Below are 19,128 nucleotides of genomic sequence, written 5' to 3'. Positions count from 1 at the left end.
ATCACCGCGCTCCGGGACCACGTGAGGGGAGGAGCGACCTCTGGTCACGTGACCACGCCAATCTCCCACGTGGGAGCAGGCAGGCTCCATTCTTTGTGCTGTGAGGTGCTCCCCGCCTTCGTTGGGAGGTCAGGTAACTTGTTTTGGCGGTTTGGGCGGCCTCGCACGTCGACGGGCCTGACGCGGGCGAGGGGCTGCGATGCACATGGCCGGAAGGACTGTGCGAACCGCGGTCCCCGGTGTGCGAACGCCCTCGGGAGGCTCGCCTCCTCTCCTTGTGTTTGATTTCACCGATTCTTATCTGTAGGCAACTCAGTACGCACTGCTTCGCTGCTGCAGGCGCCTGAGGGCTTTCGTCACAGGGATGCCAAAGCGTGGGAAGAAGGCGGCGGCCGAAGATGGGGAAGAGCCCAAGGCGGGTAAGGTGGTGCAGTGAGCCCGTCTCACGTCCGTTCCTCACCCCCCCTTCCCCCGCGCCCAAAAGTTTAGGACTAGACCACGGTAAACATGGACCAGGTTATGTTACAGGAGTCCGAGAAACGGGGATAACTAGAGCGTTTCGTGGCTGACTCAGGTCTGAGGTTGAAAACTCTTGCGACTTTACTCATTTTATAGAGCCCGAGACTAAGAAGAGTAAAGGGGCAGCAAAGAAAAACGAGAAAGAGGCCGCAGGAGAGGGCCCTATCCTGTATGAGGACCCTCCAGATAAGAAAACTTCACCCAGTGGCAAATCTGCCACACTCAAAATATGCTCCTGGAATGTGGATGGGCTTCGAGCCTGGATTAAGAAGAAAGGTTTGGATGTGAGTACTCTTTAGGAGGAAAGTAGACTTTCCCTGATAATTTAAGATCGTGTGTCTTGTTTTCTGAGTCCACAGGATGTTGTTTTTCTCCCGCCTGTAGGTTTTTTTTGGGGGGGAGTGCGGGGGTTGCCTATTAGTTCAATCTCAATCTTTGTGTCTTTTAAATGGTCTCTAGAATGTTGGGGGATGGGAGAACTGCCCCAATCCTATGACAGCATGGGGGGGGGGGGGTTAGAGCCACTGCTGGGCAGTTAAGAGCACTTTGCTGTGCTTCTAACACTCAAGTCAGCACCTGCATTCACTCAAATGCACATAAAGTCCCATGCCAGTCAGAAAAATGAAGATTTTAACTTTTCACATTTTCATTCAGTGGGTAAAGGAAGAAGCACCAGATATCTTGTGCCTCCAAGAGACCAAATGCTCTGAGAACAAACTTCCAGCTGAACTTCAGGAGCTGCCTGGACTCACCCATCAGTACTGGTCAGCTCCATCAGACAAAGAAGGGTATAGTGGTGTTGGTCTACTTTCCCGCCAGTGCCCACTCAAAGTGTCTTATGGCATTGGTGAGACCCTATTGACTTTTATGTGTGAATGGTCTTCAGACAGTTGTTTTATAATATATATATTTTTTTTAACTTTACGCCGATTTCTATTTTTGTAGGCGAGGAAGAGCATGATCAAGAAGGCCGGGTGATTGTAGCTGAGTTTGACTCCTTTGTCCTGGTAACAGCGTATGTTCCCAATGCGGGCAGGGGTCTGGTGAGACTAGAGTACCGACAGCGTTGGGATGAAGCTTTTAGAAAGTTTCTGAAGGACTTGGCTTCCCGAAAGCCACTTGTGCTATGTGGGGATCTCAATGTGGCTCATGAAGAAATTGACCTTCGAAACCCCAAAGGGAACAAAAAGAATGCTGGCTTTACTCCCCAGGAGCGTGAAGGCTTTGGGGAGCTGCTACAGGATGTACCACTGGCTGACAGCTTCCGGCATCTCTACCCCAACACCGCCTATGCTTATACTTTCTGGACTTACATGATGAATGCTCGGTCCAAGAATGTTGGTTGGCGCCTGGATTATTTTTTGTTGTCCCATTCTCTTTTACCTGCGTTGTGTGACAGCAAGATCCGTTCCAAGGCTCTGGGTAGTGATCACTGTCCTATTACCCTTTACCTAGCACTGTGACACCCTCCTGAAGTAGCTCTATGCCTGGAAAACCGCCTCCTCAACCCCCAGAGAAGTCCAGTGTGTTCTGATCTCTTTAGGCCCAGGTTTTTGTTTTTGTATGGACTCCCCTGTTTTAAATTAAACATTAAAATCAAACTTCTGGTTTCCTTTTAACAATTTAAGTAAAAATAAAAGTCCTACTTTCAACATCACTGTCCTTGTTTTCCCTTTGTCAATTTACAAATTCCCCTTTTCATACACAAACGTTGTTAAATGGGAAAGGTAGAGTCATGACATTATTTATTTACAAGCACAGATGAATCCCTAACCTCTCCAGAGACAGCAACCCTACCTCAGCCCAGTTCAGTACCGCAACTGGAAGTAAGGAAAGTCAGAAGGAGGAATTCAGGGAAATACAGGATTAGGGGAACATATCCCATATTAAATAGTTATATATACATCAGTTCCTGTAGTTCTGTACAGAGCAGTGGCTGACCCCACCCCACAGGACAAGAAATGTGGGGAGAAGAGACTGAGGGTACTGAGGCCGGAGCCAGCCCCTGGTGAAGTGCAATAGCAGCAGCAAGGTCCTAATGGTGCACAAGAGGGAGGGGAACACCTCCCCCACTTCCCACCCCCACCCTGCCCTGGAATGTGTTAAGGGACAGGAATGGTTCTCAGGGAGCACATATAGGAAGGACATGGCTAGAACCGTCTTTAGGATCCAGGCTTTGGGGCAATTTTTGCCTATTTACTCTAAACAGCAACCCTTGGAAGAAAGCGGCCTGCTAGCAATGGTCTTACCTAGCTTTCCAAACCTAAGTAAGGGACTGCTTCCTTCCTACCTCTCCCCAGGGAAAAGGGAGGCAGCTGCTTGGCTTCCTTGTACAAGTCCAGAGAGCCTTTTGTAGTGTTACTGTTGGTGCCAGGCAGCCACCAGGCACAGACTGGATCAAGGGGCTCAGGAGAAGTTCTGGACAGGATGGCTGACCTTCATACAGCCCCAATAAAGGGCTCGGCCCAAACATAGGACAGCCAACAAAATGACAAATGCCCAGGCTGCGTAGATACCTCCATATTGCTGTGCATGTTTCCATGTGCCAAACTGACAGATGAGGAAGAAGAAAAAGATGAGGTTACTTTTGGCATTTACTGCTTCAAGGTCTTAGAAGCAGTAATATGATGCAAACTTTTGTCTCTGTACCCTAATCACTTTTGACACCTTCAAGGACCTTTTCCAAATAGCAGGTGGTTTAGGTTCCTTTCCTTAAGCTGGGAAGTACTCCTGCCATCCCAGGCATCTGACAGAAATTCTCATGCCTATCAATTGAACCAGGATCCCTAATAACCAGTTTCTCTCTCCAAAGTGGGAATACCTTGTTTTACTTCTTAGTCTATTAGTCACCTTCAACTTCAGTTCACCTCTCCCTGAAACCTCCCCACACCCTGTCAGCAGACTTTTAAGTTTTTGTTGCTGTTTAAGGCATGGGTCTCATGTTGACAGCCTGAACAGCCTCAAACCCTGTAGTTGCGGATGGCCTTGAAATCCGAGCCTCCTGCTTCCACCTCCTAGGTACTGGGACATAGGCTTAAATCGCCATGCTCAGTTTATGCAGTGCTAGAGAGCAAACCCATGGCTTCACACATGCCAGGCCAATACTTTTACCAGGTAGGCCATATCTGGAGCTGGTACAAGCTATTCTCCCTTTTGTGTGTTATAGATGGGGTCCTGCTATGAAGCCTGAGTTACTTTAGAATTGGCTCTATTCTTGGATTACAGGGACATACCCCAACACCCACTTCTTTAACCATTCTTTAAGGTACCAACTTCTCAAATCTTAGCCTGTGATAAGGCTCACAAGAGGTTTGCATTGAGACTACTCACAGCAAGGCCAGTGGCAGTGACTGCCAAGAGTAAACCAAGCAAGAAGCAGCAGATACATCTCTTCCTAGGATATCTGCGCCCAATAGATGACCTGTGGGGGAGCCAACAGAAATTGGTATTTGGAAGAGCCCTGTTGATTTTTATGCCACACATTAACCAGTTACCAATACAATCCCTAACCACTTACACTTTTCTGCAGTGAGGGCATCGTGCCAAGGTTCGGTCTGTGAATTCTGTCCACTATGGAAAAAGAGAAACAACGATAGAGAGAAGGTTCTCCTTATTGAGAACCCCAAGGCAAGGGGGAGGATGAAAAATGAGAAATAGGACAGTCTTTTTCAGGATTTATTACTATTCCTAGTACTTGCCTCCTCCAGGGTTTCCCAATATCCCTTCTCACCAGAAATGTATTCTTGCAATGTCCACAGATGACCCTGACACCCATCGGCTGTGGTTCTGGACTCAGAGGTCCTGGATGCACAGGCCCTAGGTTGATGATTCTTTTGCTACACAGGGGAAAAAGTATGTTTTAAAAAGTTCTTAATTCTAACTGGATCTGATGACACACTGAATCCCAGCACTTGGGAGGTGTAGGCAGGATGACTAGGAATTAAGTGCTACATAAATCTTTATCTTCCTTCCTCTAGCTCAGAGGCTGGGACTGAATACAGGCATGCACCACCTTTCCCAGCCTCACACTTTTTTGTTTTGTTTTGTTCGCCTTACAATTTTGCATGTAATAGCCTTCCCACCTTACGTCTCTTACCAGTAGGGCCGAGGGCAGGCAATGCGCTGGGACGTCACCTTGCAGATAAGGAGACAATTACAGGGGCATCGAACATACTTCTTTCCTGGGGGTGCATTCTTGATGGGCTAGAGAACAATGAATAAAGGAACAATGGGTATATCAGCAAGGGAGCCCGTTATCCCAATCCTCTGCAAGAACAGTACTGAGAAAGGAAAAATCTGACATTTGAGAGATACAAATGTTGCCAGCATAGAAGACTATGAGTGTGTATAATCCCAGCACTCAGGAGGCTGAGGCAGGAAGATTGCAGAGTAAGCCCAGGTCATTATGAGACTGTCTCAAAAAAATGAACAAGGAAACCCCAAAATACAAAAACCAAAAGCAACTGCAACAGCTGCCAGCGAGAACTACACTTCAGGATCCAGCAAAGGTGAAAAAAGTGAGAGCTGGTGAACATTCTTTTTGACGAAGAGCTTCTGAAGAAATGGCTGTAGAAGATCCAGGAACTGAAAGTGGGTGGCATGAAGAGCTCTTGAATAGGGTCTAGAACCGGAAAGAGCATCCAGGAAACAAGGCCCATTTTGCTGATAGTTCTAACTCACAGTGGCTTCGTTGCAGACACCACATTTGACTACATGCTGATGCATCTTCCCTTCCACGTTGATCGGAGACTGACAGACTCGACAGGTAATCATGGGGGCACTCCCACTATCCGGGCTAGTCAGGGGTGAGTAGGGGGGTGGGTCCTCTCCAGGCAACACGGCTGGATGCCCCTCGGGGAACGGGGGAAATGCTGAGGAGGAAGCAGAGAAAACCAAATCATCATTCGGACACTTCCCACGGACGCTCCACGGAGGTGGGGAACCCTCCTGACTAAGCTCGACGGGCTTCTCACAAACCAGCGCTCACGTCGGCTCCCTCAAAGCTCTCCTCCGTGCGGGGCTCAGGCAGTGATTGCGGAGGAAGGATGCCTCGCCCCGTGACAGGTGCCACGGTGCCGCACCTGGCGCGGGAGCAGGCTCCGCCCCGCCCCCGGCCCGATCCGCCCCCAGGCCTGGGTGCACCTCAGACCTCCGGCTTACCCTGGGGCGGGGCATGTTTACCGGCTCCGTAAGGAGGTGCAGAGGGCGTCAGGCCTCCACCGGGCCCAGTCGCGCTCCCGCCGGGGCCCGCTAAGCCGTTGCCGCCGGCGCCGCCATCGCCGGGCTCGGACAACAGCGGGGAGCGCTCTCCGTCCGCCGCCATGGCGACTCCCGCTCGGTCAGCGACCAGCTCCCGCCGCCGCCGCCGCCGCCACCAACAACGCCGTCGCTACCGGGTCCCCAAGGCGCCTGCGCGCCGCGGTCGCCCGCAGCCAGTGCCGCCCCGCCCCGCCCCGCTCACGTGACAGGCTGGCCCGGCCCCTCCGCGCTGTCATTCGCGGGGGGGATACTAGTTCCCGGTTTGTCGGGGAGCGTTCCTTTCCCATTGGACAGCGACGGGTCACGTCACTACCACATGACCTCCCCGGAGCTGCTGAGTCCGTAAACACTGCACGTGACTCGGAGTTGTGCGAGCCATTGGAAGCGCGGCCGTCGCGCTACCTCCGGCCCGGGGTGGGGGGCGCTGGGGCCGCACGCGTCACGTGCCCAGCCCGCCGCTCCTCATTGGTCCCGCGTCTCCCGTCGGACGCAACCCGATTGGCCCAAATTTAGCGCCAGAACGCGAGGGCGGCTCCGGAGACTCCTGACTGACTGGCAGCGGGGCCGGGTTCCTGGCCCCGCAGTGGGCCCAGGGAGCCGCCCTAGGACTTGGACGGGCATTGCAAAGCCGCGGGTTGCCCGAGCCCTTAGCACGCTTGCCTGGCGTGCCACGAGGCCCCCCGAGGTCAGCCCTCAGCTCCGCCGAATATTGGTGACATGGCGGCGCATGCCTGCAAATGCAGCCCTTTGGAGGATGGCTTAGGAGGGCAGGGGATCCCGGGACAGCCTCGGAAGCAGCGAGATACCCTGAACAAAACGAGGTGAAACGGAGCACGAGAGGGCGGGGCCCTGGAAAGATGTCTTTGTGGGTTAAGAGCACGCACTGCCCTGTCGAAGGATCCTAATTCGCTTCCCAAGACCCTCCTAGGTCGGTTGGTACCTGTGACTCAAGCTCCAGGGGATCCCGTGCCAGTTATGTGACTGTGAACACTGGGCACCTACGCACATGTGACTTACGTGCAGACACACATACATAAAAATAAAGCCACCTCAGATTTTTAAAAAACAGGTCTCAGTGCACGGCTGTAACCACAGACTTTGAAGATGGAGACGGGAGGGTCAGACATTGAGGTTTGGCTAGCAGTTTGAGGGCAGCCTGAGCCAAAGGGAGACTGTCTCGAGACTTGGTATGGTGCACATGCTGGTTAGCGCAGCACTCTGGAGCCTGGGGTTGGCAAGAGAATCATGAGTTTGAGACCAATCTCACCCCCAGAGAAATGCGTGATGCTCTTCCTGCAGGCTGGTGAAGGTATCTGGTGAGCTTAGTGGTGACCCTGCTGGAAGCCCCACGGGTGCCCTTTCAGCACCTTAAAAATGTAATAATGTGTAATAATAACCGATACTTTTTTCTTTTTTCAAGTGGGTGTTGGACTCAGACCACAAACATGCTATAAAAGTGCTATTACTACCGCTGCTGCATCCGAAGTCCTCTTTCAGTGTTTCAATGCTTGGAACTTGCTGATTCTGCTAAAGCCTCCTGGGTAATTGAGATTAAAGGCATTTGCCACTAGGCGTAGATTTAAAATCATTATTTCTACGAACGTCTCTACCAGGATTCAGGTTGGAACCAACCTGAAAGCCTCCTCCCAGAGGACTGTCATAGGAAGTATTCTTTACTATGGAACCTTTCTCCAGTCTCTTCTGTCAGCCCTGGAAACCAAAACACGCAGGACCCGCTACTTAGTCTGAAGATGGAGTAATCACTCACTAGCTGTTGTAAAAAATAAATGCATTGGGAGAGCTCTGTAATATGTCCTTTATTATGGCCACTACTCACAGAGGGAGAATCAGGGATGGGATATATAACAGGTGTTCATGGAAAAAGGAAACCCCTTGCTTTGATAGACATTAGAAGAGCTCTGAGATTACGGAAGAGTTGTGAATTTAACAGATTGGTGAAGATACTAAGAAGGTCACAAGTTAATCTTGTTGTCCCATCATATCCTAGGGGCTGCTACAATAGCAGATTAGCAGTTTAGGAAAGGTATCAGAAGAACATAAGGCTCTGTCTGATACCCTCCAGAGATGTGTCTGTGATCTAACATTGCCTATAGTTCTGGGTAGAGCACTCTTAAGAGAATTCAGATCAATATAGTCTGCCCTTCTCTCAAGTGACAATATGGTTTGATAGTCGTCAGAAATTACATGCCCAGAAAACAAGGTAATTTGTGAGGCCATAAAGGTTGTAGAAAAGATAACAACACAGGAGTAGCTCTTCTGCTCCTCAGATATACATACACACACAATTATTTTAATTTTTGTGGGTGTTCTGCTTGCAGGTCTGACTGCCTGCCTATTGTCTGCAGAGCCTAGAAGAGGGCATCAGATTCCCTGTAACTGGATTACAGGTGACTGTAAGTCAGCATGTGGGTGCTGGGAATTGAACTCAGCTCCTTTGGAAGAGTATCCAGTGTTCTAATTGCTGAGCCATCTCTTCTTTGGTCTTTAGTCACTTGGTGGATGACAGACAATCCCCAAACAGTGACATATTCTTGAGATTCTGTGATGTTCTCTGAGTGGTTCTTTCACCATCTCACTTGGGCTTCTTGAGTATGAACACACACTCAGAAGGTTACTGGAAACAGCTCATTGGCCAGAGATGGCTTCACTCACAGAGCTGATCATTTTGAGTATCAGATTGGCCTGGCATCTTTGGAGCATGGTGCTGCTGCAGATGATAGTGGAAGAGTTATAGATAAAGAAGTTATCAAGCATCATTAGGCCTAGGCTACAGCACTACCACAATTGCATCCTTACTTTATCCTAGTGTTCTTAGCAAACCATGCTGCCTGTCTTATTCAGTGTGATCAAGTACACTCCCCACCCCTTTTTGTCTGTCTGTCTCTCTGCCCTACCCCCCACCCCACTTCCGTTCTCTCTTTCAGTGTTTTCTAGGCAGGGTTTTACTATGTAGGCCAGAATGGTCTTGAACTCTTGGTGATTCTCCTGTCTCAGCTTCTCTAGTACTAGGATCACAGGTATGCACTATCACATCTAGATAGACTTTACTTGATGAGAGCTAATGTATTTTTTTCTTTTTACCACTTTTCTGCCCCTATTTTTATTTCTCCTTTCCTCTCTTCTCTTTCCCTCTCCTTTTCTATCCTCCTTGCCTCTCTCCTCTCCTTTTCTGTCTCTTGGGAGATGAACTTCATGACCTCATGTGTGCTAGGCAACTGCTCTGTAGTGCTACACCCTTACCACACCCTTAGCCCCAGTGTCTGTTTCGTCCAATATGTTCAACAGTCAACACCCCTACAGAAACTTCATGTACATCAGTTCTTTGTGAAGGCTATCCCTTGAGAAACTTACACTCAGGATAGGCGAACAAAAGAATGTAAACATTGACAGATAGAATGTTGATGCTAGTAATCTTTTATTGTGTGAAAAAAGTCAATGCTAGAAAGTCATAATGCAGCATATATGCTTCCTAATAAATAACAATGCAATTCACGTATAAGGAAAAAGGAGAGCCCCAGGGATCTAGTTCGGTTGGTTTCATGCACAAAGCTGTGGGTTCAATCCCCAGCACTCCATAAATTAGGTATGGTGGTTCATGACTCTAGTCCCAGCAATCAGGTGGTAGGATGAGGAGGATCAGAACTTCAAGTTCATCTTCAGCCAAAGCCTGGCTGTATGGAAGTCTGTCTTTAAAAAAAAAAAAAAAAAAAAAAGCAATGACAACAAAAATGAGTTCACTTCTATCTAGTCAGGATAGTCAAGGAAATCTCTTTAAGTTTTATATTTTTGTTTTAGAGATACTTGTCATATTTTTTATATTTATACGTGTTTTGACCATGTTCATGTGCACCAAGTGTGTGCTTGGTGCTAGAGGATGTCAGAAGAGGGCACTGGATCCTCTGGAATTGGAGTAGGGATGGTGGTGAGCTACTGTGTGGGTGCTGTGAATAGAACCCAGATACTTTGCAAGAACAAAGAGTGCTTTTAACTGCTGAGTCATCTTACCAGCCCTAGAACTCTTTAAAAATAGAAAAGGAATTGGGTGAGGTACGGTGGTAGCACACCTTTAATCTTGCATTTGGGAAGCAGAGGCAGGTGGATCTCTGAGTTCCAGATAAGCCTGAGTACATTGTGAGGCATTGTCTCAATGAATAAATAAATAAAAGCAAACAAATAAATTATATTATCATGGATGAGTAACTTAAAATTGACTTGTCTTCAGTGGGTCAGTAGGCACAGAAATGCAAGAGTATTTCTAACTTTCTCAGAGTTAATAGAGCCTTTCTCCTGTCCTCCCTTTAGTCCATCTGTGTTTCCTTTCTTTAATAATTATTCTTACTTTTGTGTGTGTGTGTGTGTGTATGTACATGTGTTTCTGGAGTCCAGGAGAGGGTGTTAGATCCCCTGGAGTTTGAGTTATAGGCAGTTATAAGCCACCCAAGGTGGGCTTTGGGAACCAAATTTGGATACTCTATAAGAAAAGTTTGAGATCTGCCTGCCTCTGCCTCTGCCTCTGCCTCCAATTGCTGGGGTTAAAGGCCTGCGTTTTTAATCTGCCCCGGGTTTTGCTGGCAAGTGTGTCCATGCACCATGTGCAGTACCAGAGGAGGCCAGAAGAGGGCGTCAAGTATCCTGGAACTGAGTTACAGGCAGTTGTTAACTACCACATGAGTGTTGGGAATAAAACTCAGGTCAGGAAAGAACAGCCAGTGCATTTGTTTGCTTTTTTGTTTTTTGTTTGTTTGTTTTGTTGCTTTAAAAAAAAGATTTATTTATTATTTATACAGTATTCTGCCTGCGTCTGCGCCTGCATGCCAGAAGAGGGCACCAGATCTCATCATAGATGGTTGTGAGCCACCATGTTGTGGACCTTGGAAGACCTCTGAGCCATCTCTTCAGCCCCTTGTTTGCTTGTTTTATAAGACAGGGATTCTTTAAGCAGTCCCAACTGTTCTGGATCTCCCTATGTAGAACAGGTTCTCCTTGAACTCATGGAAGCCACCTGCATGTGCCTCTTGAGTGCTGGGATTAAAGGCATGCACCACTCTTCCTGACTCAGCTTTTAACTGTAAACCATCTCTGTAGCCCTAACCTTGGTTTTTGGGACTGAGCCATTCTCTGGCCTGGGAAATGCCTGTTAGATACTGGATTACAATTAGGCATGCCTTGCGGGTTGATGCCCCAGGTCCCGCCTCTGAGAAAAAGGTATCGGACGGGTCTGATGCTCTTGGGGTGGATGACACCTAAATGAACATCAGTACAAAGTACCAATTTATTTCTAATATCAGAGATCAGACCTCTACTCTTGCCTGATGCGTCTAAAACAAAAAGGGGGAACTGTAGAGAGCTGCGGAATGCTATGCCTTAAAGATGGAGCTGGTTTCCGCCTTCCACCTTCCCGATGGTGAGTGCTCTCTGTCACGAACAATTCCACATTTGGCTAAGGCCAAGGATCTGGCTTGCTTCCATGTATGTGGACCTATCTGCATTGCCCACGTGGCACGCCTGGGTTGGCTACCCAGAGGCTATTTAAGCTGTGGGCTGGCTTTCCCCAGGGTCCGAGGATTGTTCAAGGTTCCTGAATAAACTGCATTGAAAAAAAAAAAGAAAAAGAAAAAGAAAAAAGAAAGAAAGCAGAATTAAACTAGAAAAAAAAAACAATTAGGCATGCTTGACTTTATGTGAGTTCTGGGGGTCAAATGTACATCCTCATGCTTGAGCAGCAAGTACTTTCCTGAGCTGTATCAGCAACCCAAGTTCTTTCATGTCTCCATCACAAAACTCCCATAAAACACAGGGGGCCACCAAGACCATATTTTACCAATATGGAAATCCAAACTCTGCAAAGTGTAGCAATTAGAACTGAGATGGAAGGGGAATAAAACTCCAGGATTAGTGGCTTTTGTTTTTTTTTGAGACAGGGTTTCTCTTCGTAGCCTTGGCTGACCTGTACTCCCTCAAACTCACAGAGATCCATCTGCCTCTTTCTCCCTAAGTGCTGGGATTACAGGTGTGCACCACTGGCTTGGAAGCCATTCTTATTCAAACTACCACCTTCCACTCCCTGGCCCCCATAAACTTGTAGCCATAGCACAGTGGGGAAAAAATGCATTCAAAACAATGTCACAAGTCCCCATAGTCTATCACAGTCTCAACACTGTTTAAAAGTATAAAGTCTCTTCTGAGACTCATGCAATCTCTTAACTGTAACCCTCTATAAGATTAAAATTAAAAAGCATATCACAACATTCAGTGGCACAGAATATACATTACCATTCCAAAAGAGAGGAAAGAAAGCATAGTGAGGAAACACTGGACCGAAGCGAGACCAAAAACCAGCAGCGAAAATTCCAAATTCTGCATCTCTATGCCTGATGTCAAAGTGGTCTTCAGATCTCCAATTCCTTCCAGCTTTGTTGACTGCAGCATACTCCTTTCTCTTGGTCTGGTTTCCACACCCAGTCTGCAGCTTTCCTTTGGAGGTAACCCATGACTCGGGTGTCTGCAGCATCTTGGGGTCTCCAACACAATCCAATCTTCACATTCACAGATTTACACGATGGCTTCTCTGGGCCTTTGTGCATGGACGGGTTACCTGGCAACATGTCTGGCTTCAGTGGCTTTCTGCAGCCACAGAGGGAGATCCCACACTCCTCTCTTGTATCCTTGACTCTAAAGCCAGGACCATGTGGCACAAGCTGTTCTTCTGCTTGCTGGGGCTGGAACTCGTCCTCGTCAATTGCATTTGTATCAGCTTTCTGGTTTTGATGGTTTCCTTTACTGCTCAAGCTTTTCTTTAATTCCTTTCCACAAGTTGAAAGCTTATCTGGGTAGGGTCTTCCCTGAGGTTACAACTCCCTTTTTTTCCATTTAGTGTAGGCTTTTCTTTAAGCTTTTTTTTTTTTTTTTCAAGACAGGGTTTCTCTCTGTAGCCCTGGCTGTCCTATAACTCCATAAATCAAACTGCCTCAAATTCAGAGATCCACCTGCCTCGGCCTCCCAAGTGCTGGGCCTAAAGGCATGTATTGACACTGCCCAGCTGTGCCATACTGCCCAGATATTTAAACGTTTGATCTCCTTGAGGACTGGACTTGGCTCTGGTATACTTCCTGGTGCTCCTTTTTTCCTCTGACTGTACATTTTATATTGCTCTTTGTCCACCTTGCTCCTTTTCATTATAGATCTGCTTAGGAGTGATGACTAATAACTACATGACAGAGTCAATACTAGGCTGACCTGAAATCCCTTCTGCCAACACTGTTAATTCAAACTCTTTAATTCAGCCTGAGGCAGATTTTCAGAACAAGGGCAAAAAGCAGCCACATTCTTTCCCAAAATATCACAAGAGCAACCTCTAGGTCACTGAATCATATTCTTCCCCTCTGAAACTCACGAGGCTTAGCCATCATAATTTACACTGTGCTTAGCACCACTCTCTTCCGTGCTTCGGTTAGGATGGACCATGAAGCCCTGCTTAAAGCATTCGACTACTTTCCTAATCCAGATCTTAATGTCCACATTCCACCAACAAGTAGCATGGTTAGACCTGTCACAGAAATGCACCACTTCTGCTCCCAACTTCTGTGCTAGTCACTGTTATATCGTTGTGAAGAGACATCAAGACCACAGCATCTCCTATAAAAGAAAGTTTTTAATTGGGGGCTTGCTTGCAGGTTCAGAGGCTTAGTAACTATCATCGAGGCAGGGGGCCTGGTAGCCTCTGGGTGTGGTGCTGCAGAGCGTCATCTTAATTCTCAGGCAGAGAGACAGAGATAGAGACAAACAGAGCAACAGAGAGAAATATCCTGGACCTGACATGGCTTTTGAAACCTCAAAGCCCACACCACATGACACACTTCCTCCAACAAAGCCACACCTCCTAATTATTTGAATCTTTCCAAACAGTTCCATTCCCTCATGACTAAGCGTTCAAATATATGAGCCTGTGGAGTCATTCTTAGTCAAACCATTGCATGAGGTGTGGCTGGTCCCCTCAGTGGGGGCAGCCTCGATTATCCAACAGCCCCTCCCACCTTGTGATGTCATTTAATGGAATTACTTCTTTAGAAGTATTATCTTGATGGTGCAGACCTGTACTTGGGAGGCTATGGCAGGAGGATGACAACTTCAAGACTCAAATGGGCTTTCTAGTGGGTCAAGACAGCAATGCCAACTTAGTGAAACTCTCTCAAAGTGTGAAGGGTTGGGGATATAGCTCAGCAGTAGAGGGCTGTTCCAATACATATGAGACCTTAGGTTCCATCTTCACTAAGAGGTTTGATGGTAAGAGAGTGAGGAGATTAGGGCGGCAGTGGGAGTGGAGAGGGGCCATCCTCAAATACAGGTTTAAAGGTGGCTTCAGTATATAAATTTGTCCATAAAAGCAAAGAAAAAGAAAAGTAATAACTGTAGCAGGAAGGTATAACTACAGATACCTACTAACATTTTCTTCACATTACCAACCAAATAGTAAATAGAACATGGCTTATACGTGTAGAATTTGTGTGCCTTCTGTCATTCAGAGTATTCCAATCTTATATAATTTTTAATTTTATTTATTTATTTTAAATGTTGCAGTGCTCTCTCTGCACCATGTACACCTACATGCCAGAAGAGGGCATCAGGTCCCTTTACAGGTGGTTGTGAGCCACCATGTGGTTGCTGGGAATTGAACTCAGGACCTCTGGAAGAGGTTCTTAACCACTGGACCATCTCACTAGACCATAATTTTTAGATTTATTTTAGGTTCATGAGTGTTTTGCTGTCATATATGTCTGTGCATCATGTAAATTCCTGGTGCCAGAGCAGATCAGAAGAGGGCATGAGATCCACTGGATCTGGAGTGATGGATGGTTGTGAGTGACAGTCTGGAGGCTAAGGACTAAATCTGGGTCCTCTGCAGGAACAGAAAGTACCCTTAAGGGCTGAGCCCTCTCTCCATCCATGTGCTCCACTCCTTTTCTTCTCCAGAGAGTTGGTGGTTTATTGACTTCCAGACTAAACAATGCTGTTGAGAAGCCAGGGGGGATGGTTCAGTGGTTAAGAGAGAGTGTGTTCTGCTCTTGCAGAGGACCCAGGTTTGGTTCTCTGCACCCACATCAGTCAGCTAACAACTGCCAGTAACTCTATCTTTAGGGGATCCAACGCCTTTGGTTTCCATAAGCACCTGCACTGGTGTACCCTCCCTCCCCACAAACACATAATTAAAGTTAAAATATGTACGTTTTGGAGACGGAGTCTCTCCTGTAGCCCTGGCTGTCCTGGAACTCTATGAAGATAAGGCTGGCCTCTCAAAGATCCACCTGCCTCTGCCACTGTAATGTTTGGAATTAAGGGCATATGACACCGTGCCTTGCATAAAACAAATATTTAAAACATAATTTGCAGCCAGCAAATCATGCATGGCAGTGCACATCTGTAATCCCAGCACTTGAGGAAGCAGAGGCAGGCAGATCTCTTCAAGTTCAAGACCAGCCTGGTATACAAAGCAAGTCCAGGACAGCCAAGGCTTCATCGAGAAACCCTCTCTCAAAAAACAAACAAACAAAAAAACTGAACAAACATGATTTGCATATTATGTAGAGTGAATTCATTCAGATGTCGGGGTATGATGGGGTGGGATGGGAATGGGAATTTCTCTGGGCTTTCACTCCCTTGTGTTTTATGCCTTTCATGAGCCCTAGTTCTTCCCTTTTTCTTTAAGAAGTAGACAGCCTTCAATTCTGGAGCCATTCTTTGGGGTCAAATACGTTGGATTATTTCTTAATGTCTATCCCATTATTCCAAGCTCTAAGTGAGGCACACATGGAGAAATAGAAATGAAATAAAAGAACGAAAGTGATACTTTTAGCAACAAAATAAACTAAAATAATATTTTAATTTCAGTAATTGGAGAAATATGGTGGTAGTAAGAGTATCTCAAATGGAGAAAACTATTTTGTGGTCTATAGAGAATGAAAGATAACAGTTGAGACTTCTCACACAAGGAGTTCTTTTGAGATGGGGTCTCATATAGTTCAGGCTAGCCTCTAACCTAGTTGTCGCTAAGAATGATCCTGAATTTCTGAACCTTCTATCTTTACATTCCAAGTTCTGGTCTTATAGACATACCAGTGATACCTGGTCTTGAAGGCTTTATGCAGTTAGACAGACACTCTGTCAATGAGTTACATCCCAGCCCTTGAGACTCTTCCGTAAGAATTCTCTTTGGTTTTTAGAGACAGGGTTTCTCTGTGTAACCTTGGCTATCCGGCTATCCTGGAACTCACCCTGTATACTAGACTGACCTTGAACTCAGAGAACTTGCCCCTGACTCCAAAGAACCTGCTGGGATTAAAAGCGTGCCCCACCACTCATGACTATATTATCATATTTTATTAGGGATTCTAGATGATGCGGATAGACTAAATGAACCACTAATTTTTATTTGCATGTGATTTAAGGTTAGGTGTATATCAAAAGATAAAAAAGAGACAATGGGAAATAGTCTCAGTCAACATTTCCTGTGTGTTTATTTTAATTGTAGTGCCAGGTACTTATCAGAAACACTTATAACCGTATTTTATAAGAACCTTGCAAGAGTAGCAAAAACAAAAACCTCTGATCATTTTTCAGATGAGAAAATTTAGTCACAGAAATTTTATTGGGGATGAATGACATAGTTGGTAGGCAAAGGATAGAATAAGAATTCATACATTGGTAGTCTGATTACTCATTACATGGAATGAGATTACATCAAAGTGCCTGGGACCATGATTCTCAAACTCTGTGCCATAATGGAGACCCCTGTAGGCACCATTAGGTAATTTTAAATATTTACATATCTTACTTATGTATTTTAATACCAAACTGGCCTCTCCGGGTTCACATGATACTTTTGCCTCAGCCTCCCCAGTAAGCCAGTGCCAACATTCTGTGTACACACACACACACACACACACACACACACACACACACACACAGCAGTGTTGAATATGTAATCAAGGGCCTCATGCATGTTAGGAAAGCACTCTTATCTTTGAGCTACACCCCCAGATCCAGAGTACTTTTAAATATCAAAGAAAGGCATAGCAATATTGACAGTTCTTTATGCAATATAAATTACTAGCTTGAGAACATTCACAGTTTGAACATTAGATCAAATTGATTCTTTCTGATGACAACATACCATTACAAGAAGATTTTTAGGAGATCCTGCTGATCAAACTCAGCATAGAACAAGAAATGAAGTGGTAGTTTAGGGTTTTAATGTTTGGGAAGCTGTGTGGTCTCAAGAAGTTCACATACGCATTGGCTGACTATTTATGAAGAAAGTGCAGCCACAGATGTGGTGATTTATGTCTTTAACTACAACGATTAGACTAGGATTAATCCCAGCAGAGAGGCTGGAGGATCATTCTATGAGTTTGAGACCAGCCTGGTCTATTTAATGAATTCAAGGCCAGCCAGGCCTACACAGTGAGACATTGTCTTAAAACAACAGCAGGAATGTTCATGCCAAGCCAGACGAGGTGGCACACGTCTGTAATCCCAGCACTCTGGAAGGTAGAAGCAGGTGGATCTCTGTGAGTCTGAGTCCAGCCTGTTCTACAAGTCCAGGACAGCCAAGGCTACACAGAGAAACCCTGTAAAAAAAAAAAAAAAAAAGAAAAAGAAAGAAAGAAAGAAAAAAAATTCATGCCAAGCATAGTGGTAGTACACATCTCTTTTTAAATAATTCATTTAATTTTATTTTATGTGCATTGGTGTGAGGGTGTCAGACCACCTGGAACTACTTATAGATAGTTATGAGCTGCCATGTGGCTACTTGGAGTTGAACCCAGGTCCCTTGGAAGAGCAGACAGCACTTAACCACTGAGCCATCTCTCCAGCCCAGTGGTACACATCTTTAACCCCCATACTTTTGGAAATTTTAGCAAGAACATCAGAAGCTCAAGGACAGCCTAGACTACAGTGAAAAACCTTTTTTTGTTTGTTTTTTGAGACAGGGTCTTTCTATGTAGTCTGGCTGCCCTGACATTCTTTCTGTAGACGAGGATGGTCTCTGCTCCCAAGTGCTGGGATTAAAGGTGTGTGCTACCACAACTGTCCTTAATTTAAACCAATTAAAAATAAAAAATTAGGCAGGGCAGTGGTGGGCTCGCCTTTAATCCCAGCTCTTAAGAGGCAGAGGCAGGTAGATCTCTGAGTTTGAAGCCAGCCTGGTCTACAAAAAAAAAAAAATTAAAGCCAGATGTGGTGTTTCACATCTTAAATTCCAGCACTCTGACCGAGTTCCAGGACAGGCAGGGCTACACAGAGAAACCTGTTCTCAAAAACAACAAAAACAAAACAAAACAAAAAAATAAATAAATAAAACCAAAACTTGAAAAGAGCAAATAAATATAGATATTTCTTTGGGCTGATTTATTTTTTTTTCTCTTTCCTTCTCTCTCTCTCTCTTTCTTTTTCTTTTCTTTCGACAGCACAGACTGGCCCAGACTGGCCTCAGTCTGTTCAATCTTCCTGTATCAGCCTTTTCCAGTACTGGAATTACAGAAAATAGCCACACTCAGTTGATACTAATACTACTATTAAGACAGGGTCTCACCAAGAGCAGCCTAGGCTGGCCTTGAACGTACAGATCTCCTGCTCCTGTACTGAGTGCGAGGGGAGTAAAGGCATGTACCACCACACTCGGCTATTCGGCTATCATTTTCACTTTCATGCTTACACCACTAAAACTTACGCACAGTTAACGCTCAATAAATATTTTTCAAGTGAATGAGAAAAAAAAAAGTTTTTAAAACAGCGGCGAGCAGGAGAGAAAAGCTCCCAAGAGAGGAACAGTTGAAGGATTTCAAGAACTAAGCAAGGGCTCTCAAGGAAGGCTTGATTAAGGAGGAAGAATACCAAACGCTTTCCACGAGGTTGTTCTGTTTAGTTCTGTCGGAGGTGGGGGGTTCTCATTCGTGGATTTTCTTCTTCACAGGAGTTCTCAGTGGAGTTGTTGGATTCAGCACTCTGCACTCATCCAAACTGTCGCCAGCCTATCTGTGCCTAGGATCCAAGCTAGAATTCACTTTGATCTGCGTCTCGATGTGTTTGTCTCCCCTAATCCTGTAGGCTCACAGTCAGCACCGTTACAGGCCTGACCCTACTTCCCGGTTTCGGAAAGCAACTCAGACCCTGTTTGGTTTCGTTTTAATCCAGGACTTCAAAATCTATGGTTTGAATTTTTTTTTTTTCGCTTTCCAAATTCTTACACAATAACACAGCGCAGAATGGAGCTGCAGATAGGCGGTTCCAGGGCTCTCCACCCTGCTTCGGGGCCTTCTCCTTTTCTGGCTA

General features: G+C 46.0%; 2 protein-coding genes across 6 annotated transcripts; one reads left to right on the top strand and one right to left on the bottom strand.

Annotated features, from left to right (window-relative positions):
* Position 1: 1 nt before the first annotated feature.
* Apex1 (apurinic/apyrimidinic endodeoxyribonuclease 1) lies at positions 2 to 2,176 on the top strand. Of its 2 annotated transcripts, none has more exons than XM_021639012.2 (5): positions 2 to 128; positions 308 to 419; positions 616 to 803; positions 1,174 to 1,366; positions 1,465 to 2,176. In XM_021639012.2, the coding sequence occupies exons 2-5, from the start codon at positions 365 to 367 to the stop codon at positions 1,980 to 1,982; spliced, it is 954 nt and encodes a 317-aa protein (XP_021494687.1). In that variant the 5' UTR covers positions 2 to 128; positions 308 to 364; the 3' UTR covers positions 1,983 to 2,176. The 2 variants fall into 2 exon arrangements, with proteins under 2 accessions (XP_021494687.1, XP_021494686.1); XM_021639011.2 differs by having other exon boundaries at positions 18 to 133.
* A 71-nt stretch (positions 2,177 to 2,247) lies between these two features.
* Pip4p1 (phosphatidylinositol-4,5-bisphosphate 4-phosphatase 1) lies at positions 2,248 to 5,894 on the bottom strand. Of its 4 annotated transcripts, none has more exons than XM_021639013.2 (7): positions 5,680 to 5,894; positions 5,200 to 5,390; positions 4,616 to 4,722; positions 4,250 to 4,355; positions 4,037 to 4,089; positions 3,850 to 3,940; positions 2,248 to 3,069 (listed from the first exon to the last, which is right to left on the bottom strand). In XM_021639013.2, the coding sequence occupies exons 1-7, from the start codon at positions 5,840 to 5,842 to the stop codon at positions 2,926 to 2,928; spliced, it is 855 nt and encodes a 284-aa protein (XP_021494688.1). In that variant the 5' UTR covers positions 5,843 to 5,894; the 3' UTR covers positions 2,248 to 2,925. The 4 variants fall into 4 exon arrangements, with proteins under 4 accessions (XP_021494688.1, XP_021494689.1, XP_021494690.1 ...); XM_021639014.2 differs by having other exon boundaries at positions 5,701 to 5,894; XM_021639015.2 differs by lacking the exon at positions 4,250 to 4,355.
* Positions 5,895 to 19,128: the final 13,234 nt, after the last annotated feature.

Source organism: Meriones unguiculatus, chromosome 9 (assembly GCF_030254825.1).
Source record: "Meriones unguiculatus strain TT.TT164.6M chromosome 9, Bangor_MerUng_6.1, whole genome shotgun sequence".
In the NCBI taxonomy this organism is placed as follows: domain Eukaryota; kingdom Metazoa; phylum Chordata; class Mammalia; order Rodentia; family Muridae; genus Meriones; species Meriones unguiculatus.
This window is presented reverse-complemented; position numbering and strand designations above follow the sequence as displayed.

Excerpts from the sequence above, each read along its gene's own strand:
- Apex1 (XM_021639012.2), top strand. The coding sequence starts at position 365 with ATGCCAAAGCGTGGGAAGAAGGCGGCGGCCGAAGATGGGGAAGAGCCC. Across the intron at positions 420-615 it reads TGGGGAAGAGCCCAAGGCGG|AGCCCGAGACTAAGAAGAGT; the intron begins GTAAGGTGGTGC and ends CTCATTTTATAG. Across the intron at positions 1,367-1,464 it reads CAAAGTGTCTTATGGCATTG|GCGAGGAAGAGCATGATCAA; the intron begins GTGAGACCCTAT and ends CTATTTTTGTAG.
- Pip4p1 (XM_021639013.2), bottom strand. The coding sequence starts at position 5,842 with ATGGCGGCGGACGGAGAGCGCTCCCCGCTGTTGTCCGAGCCCGGCGAT. Across the intron at positions 4,723-5,199 it reads GTGTCTGCAACGAAGCCACT|CCCATCAAGAATGCACCCCC; the intron begins GTGAGTTAGAAC and ends ATTGTTCTCTAG. Across the intron at positions 4,090-4,249 it reads ATTGCAAGAATACATTTCTG|TGGACAGAATTCACAGACCG; the intron begins GTGAGAAGGGAT and ends CTTTTTCCATAG.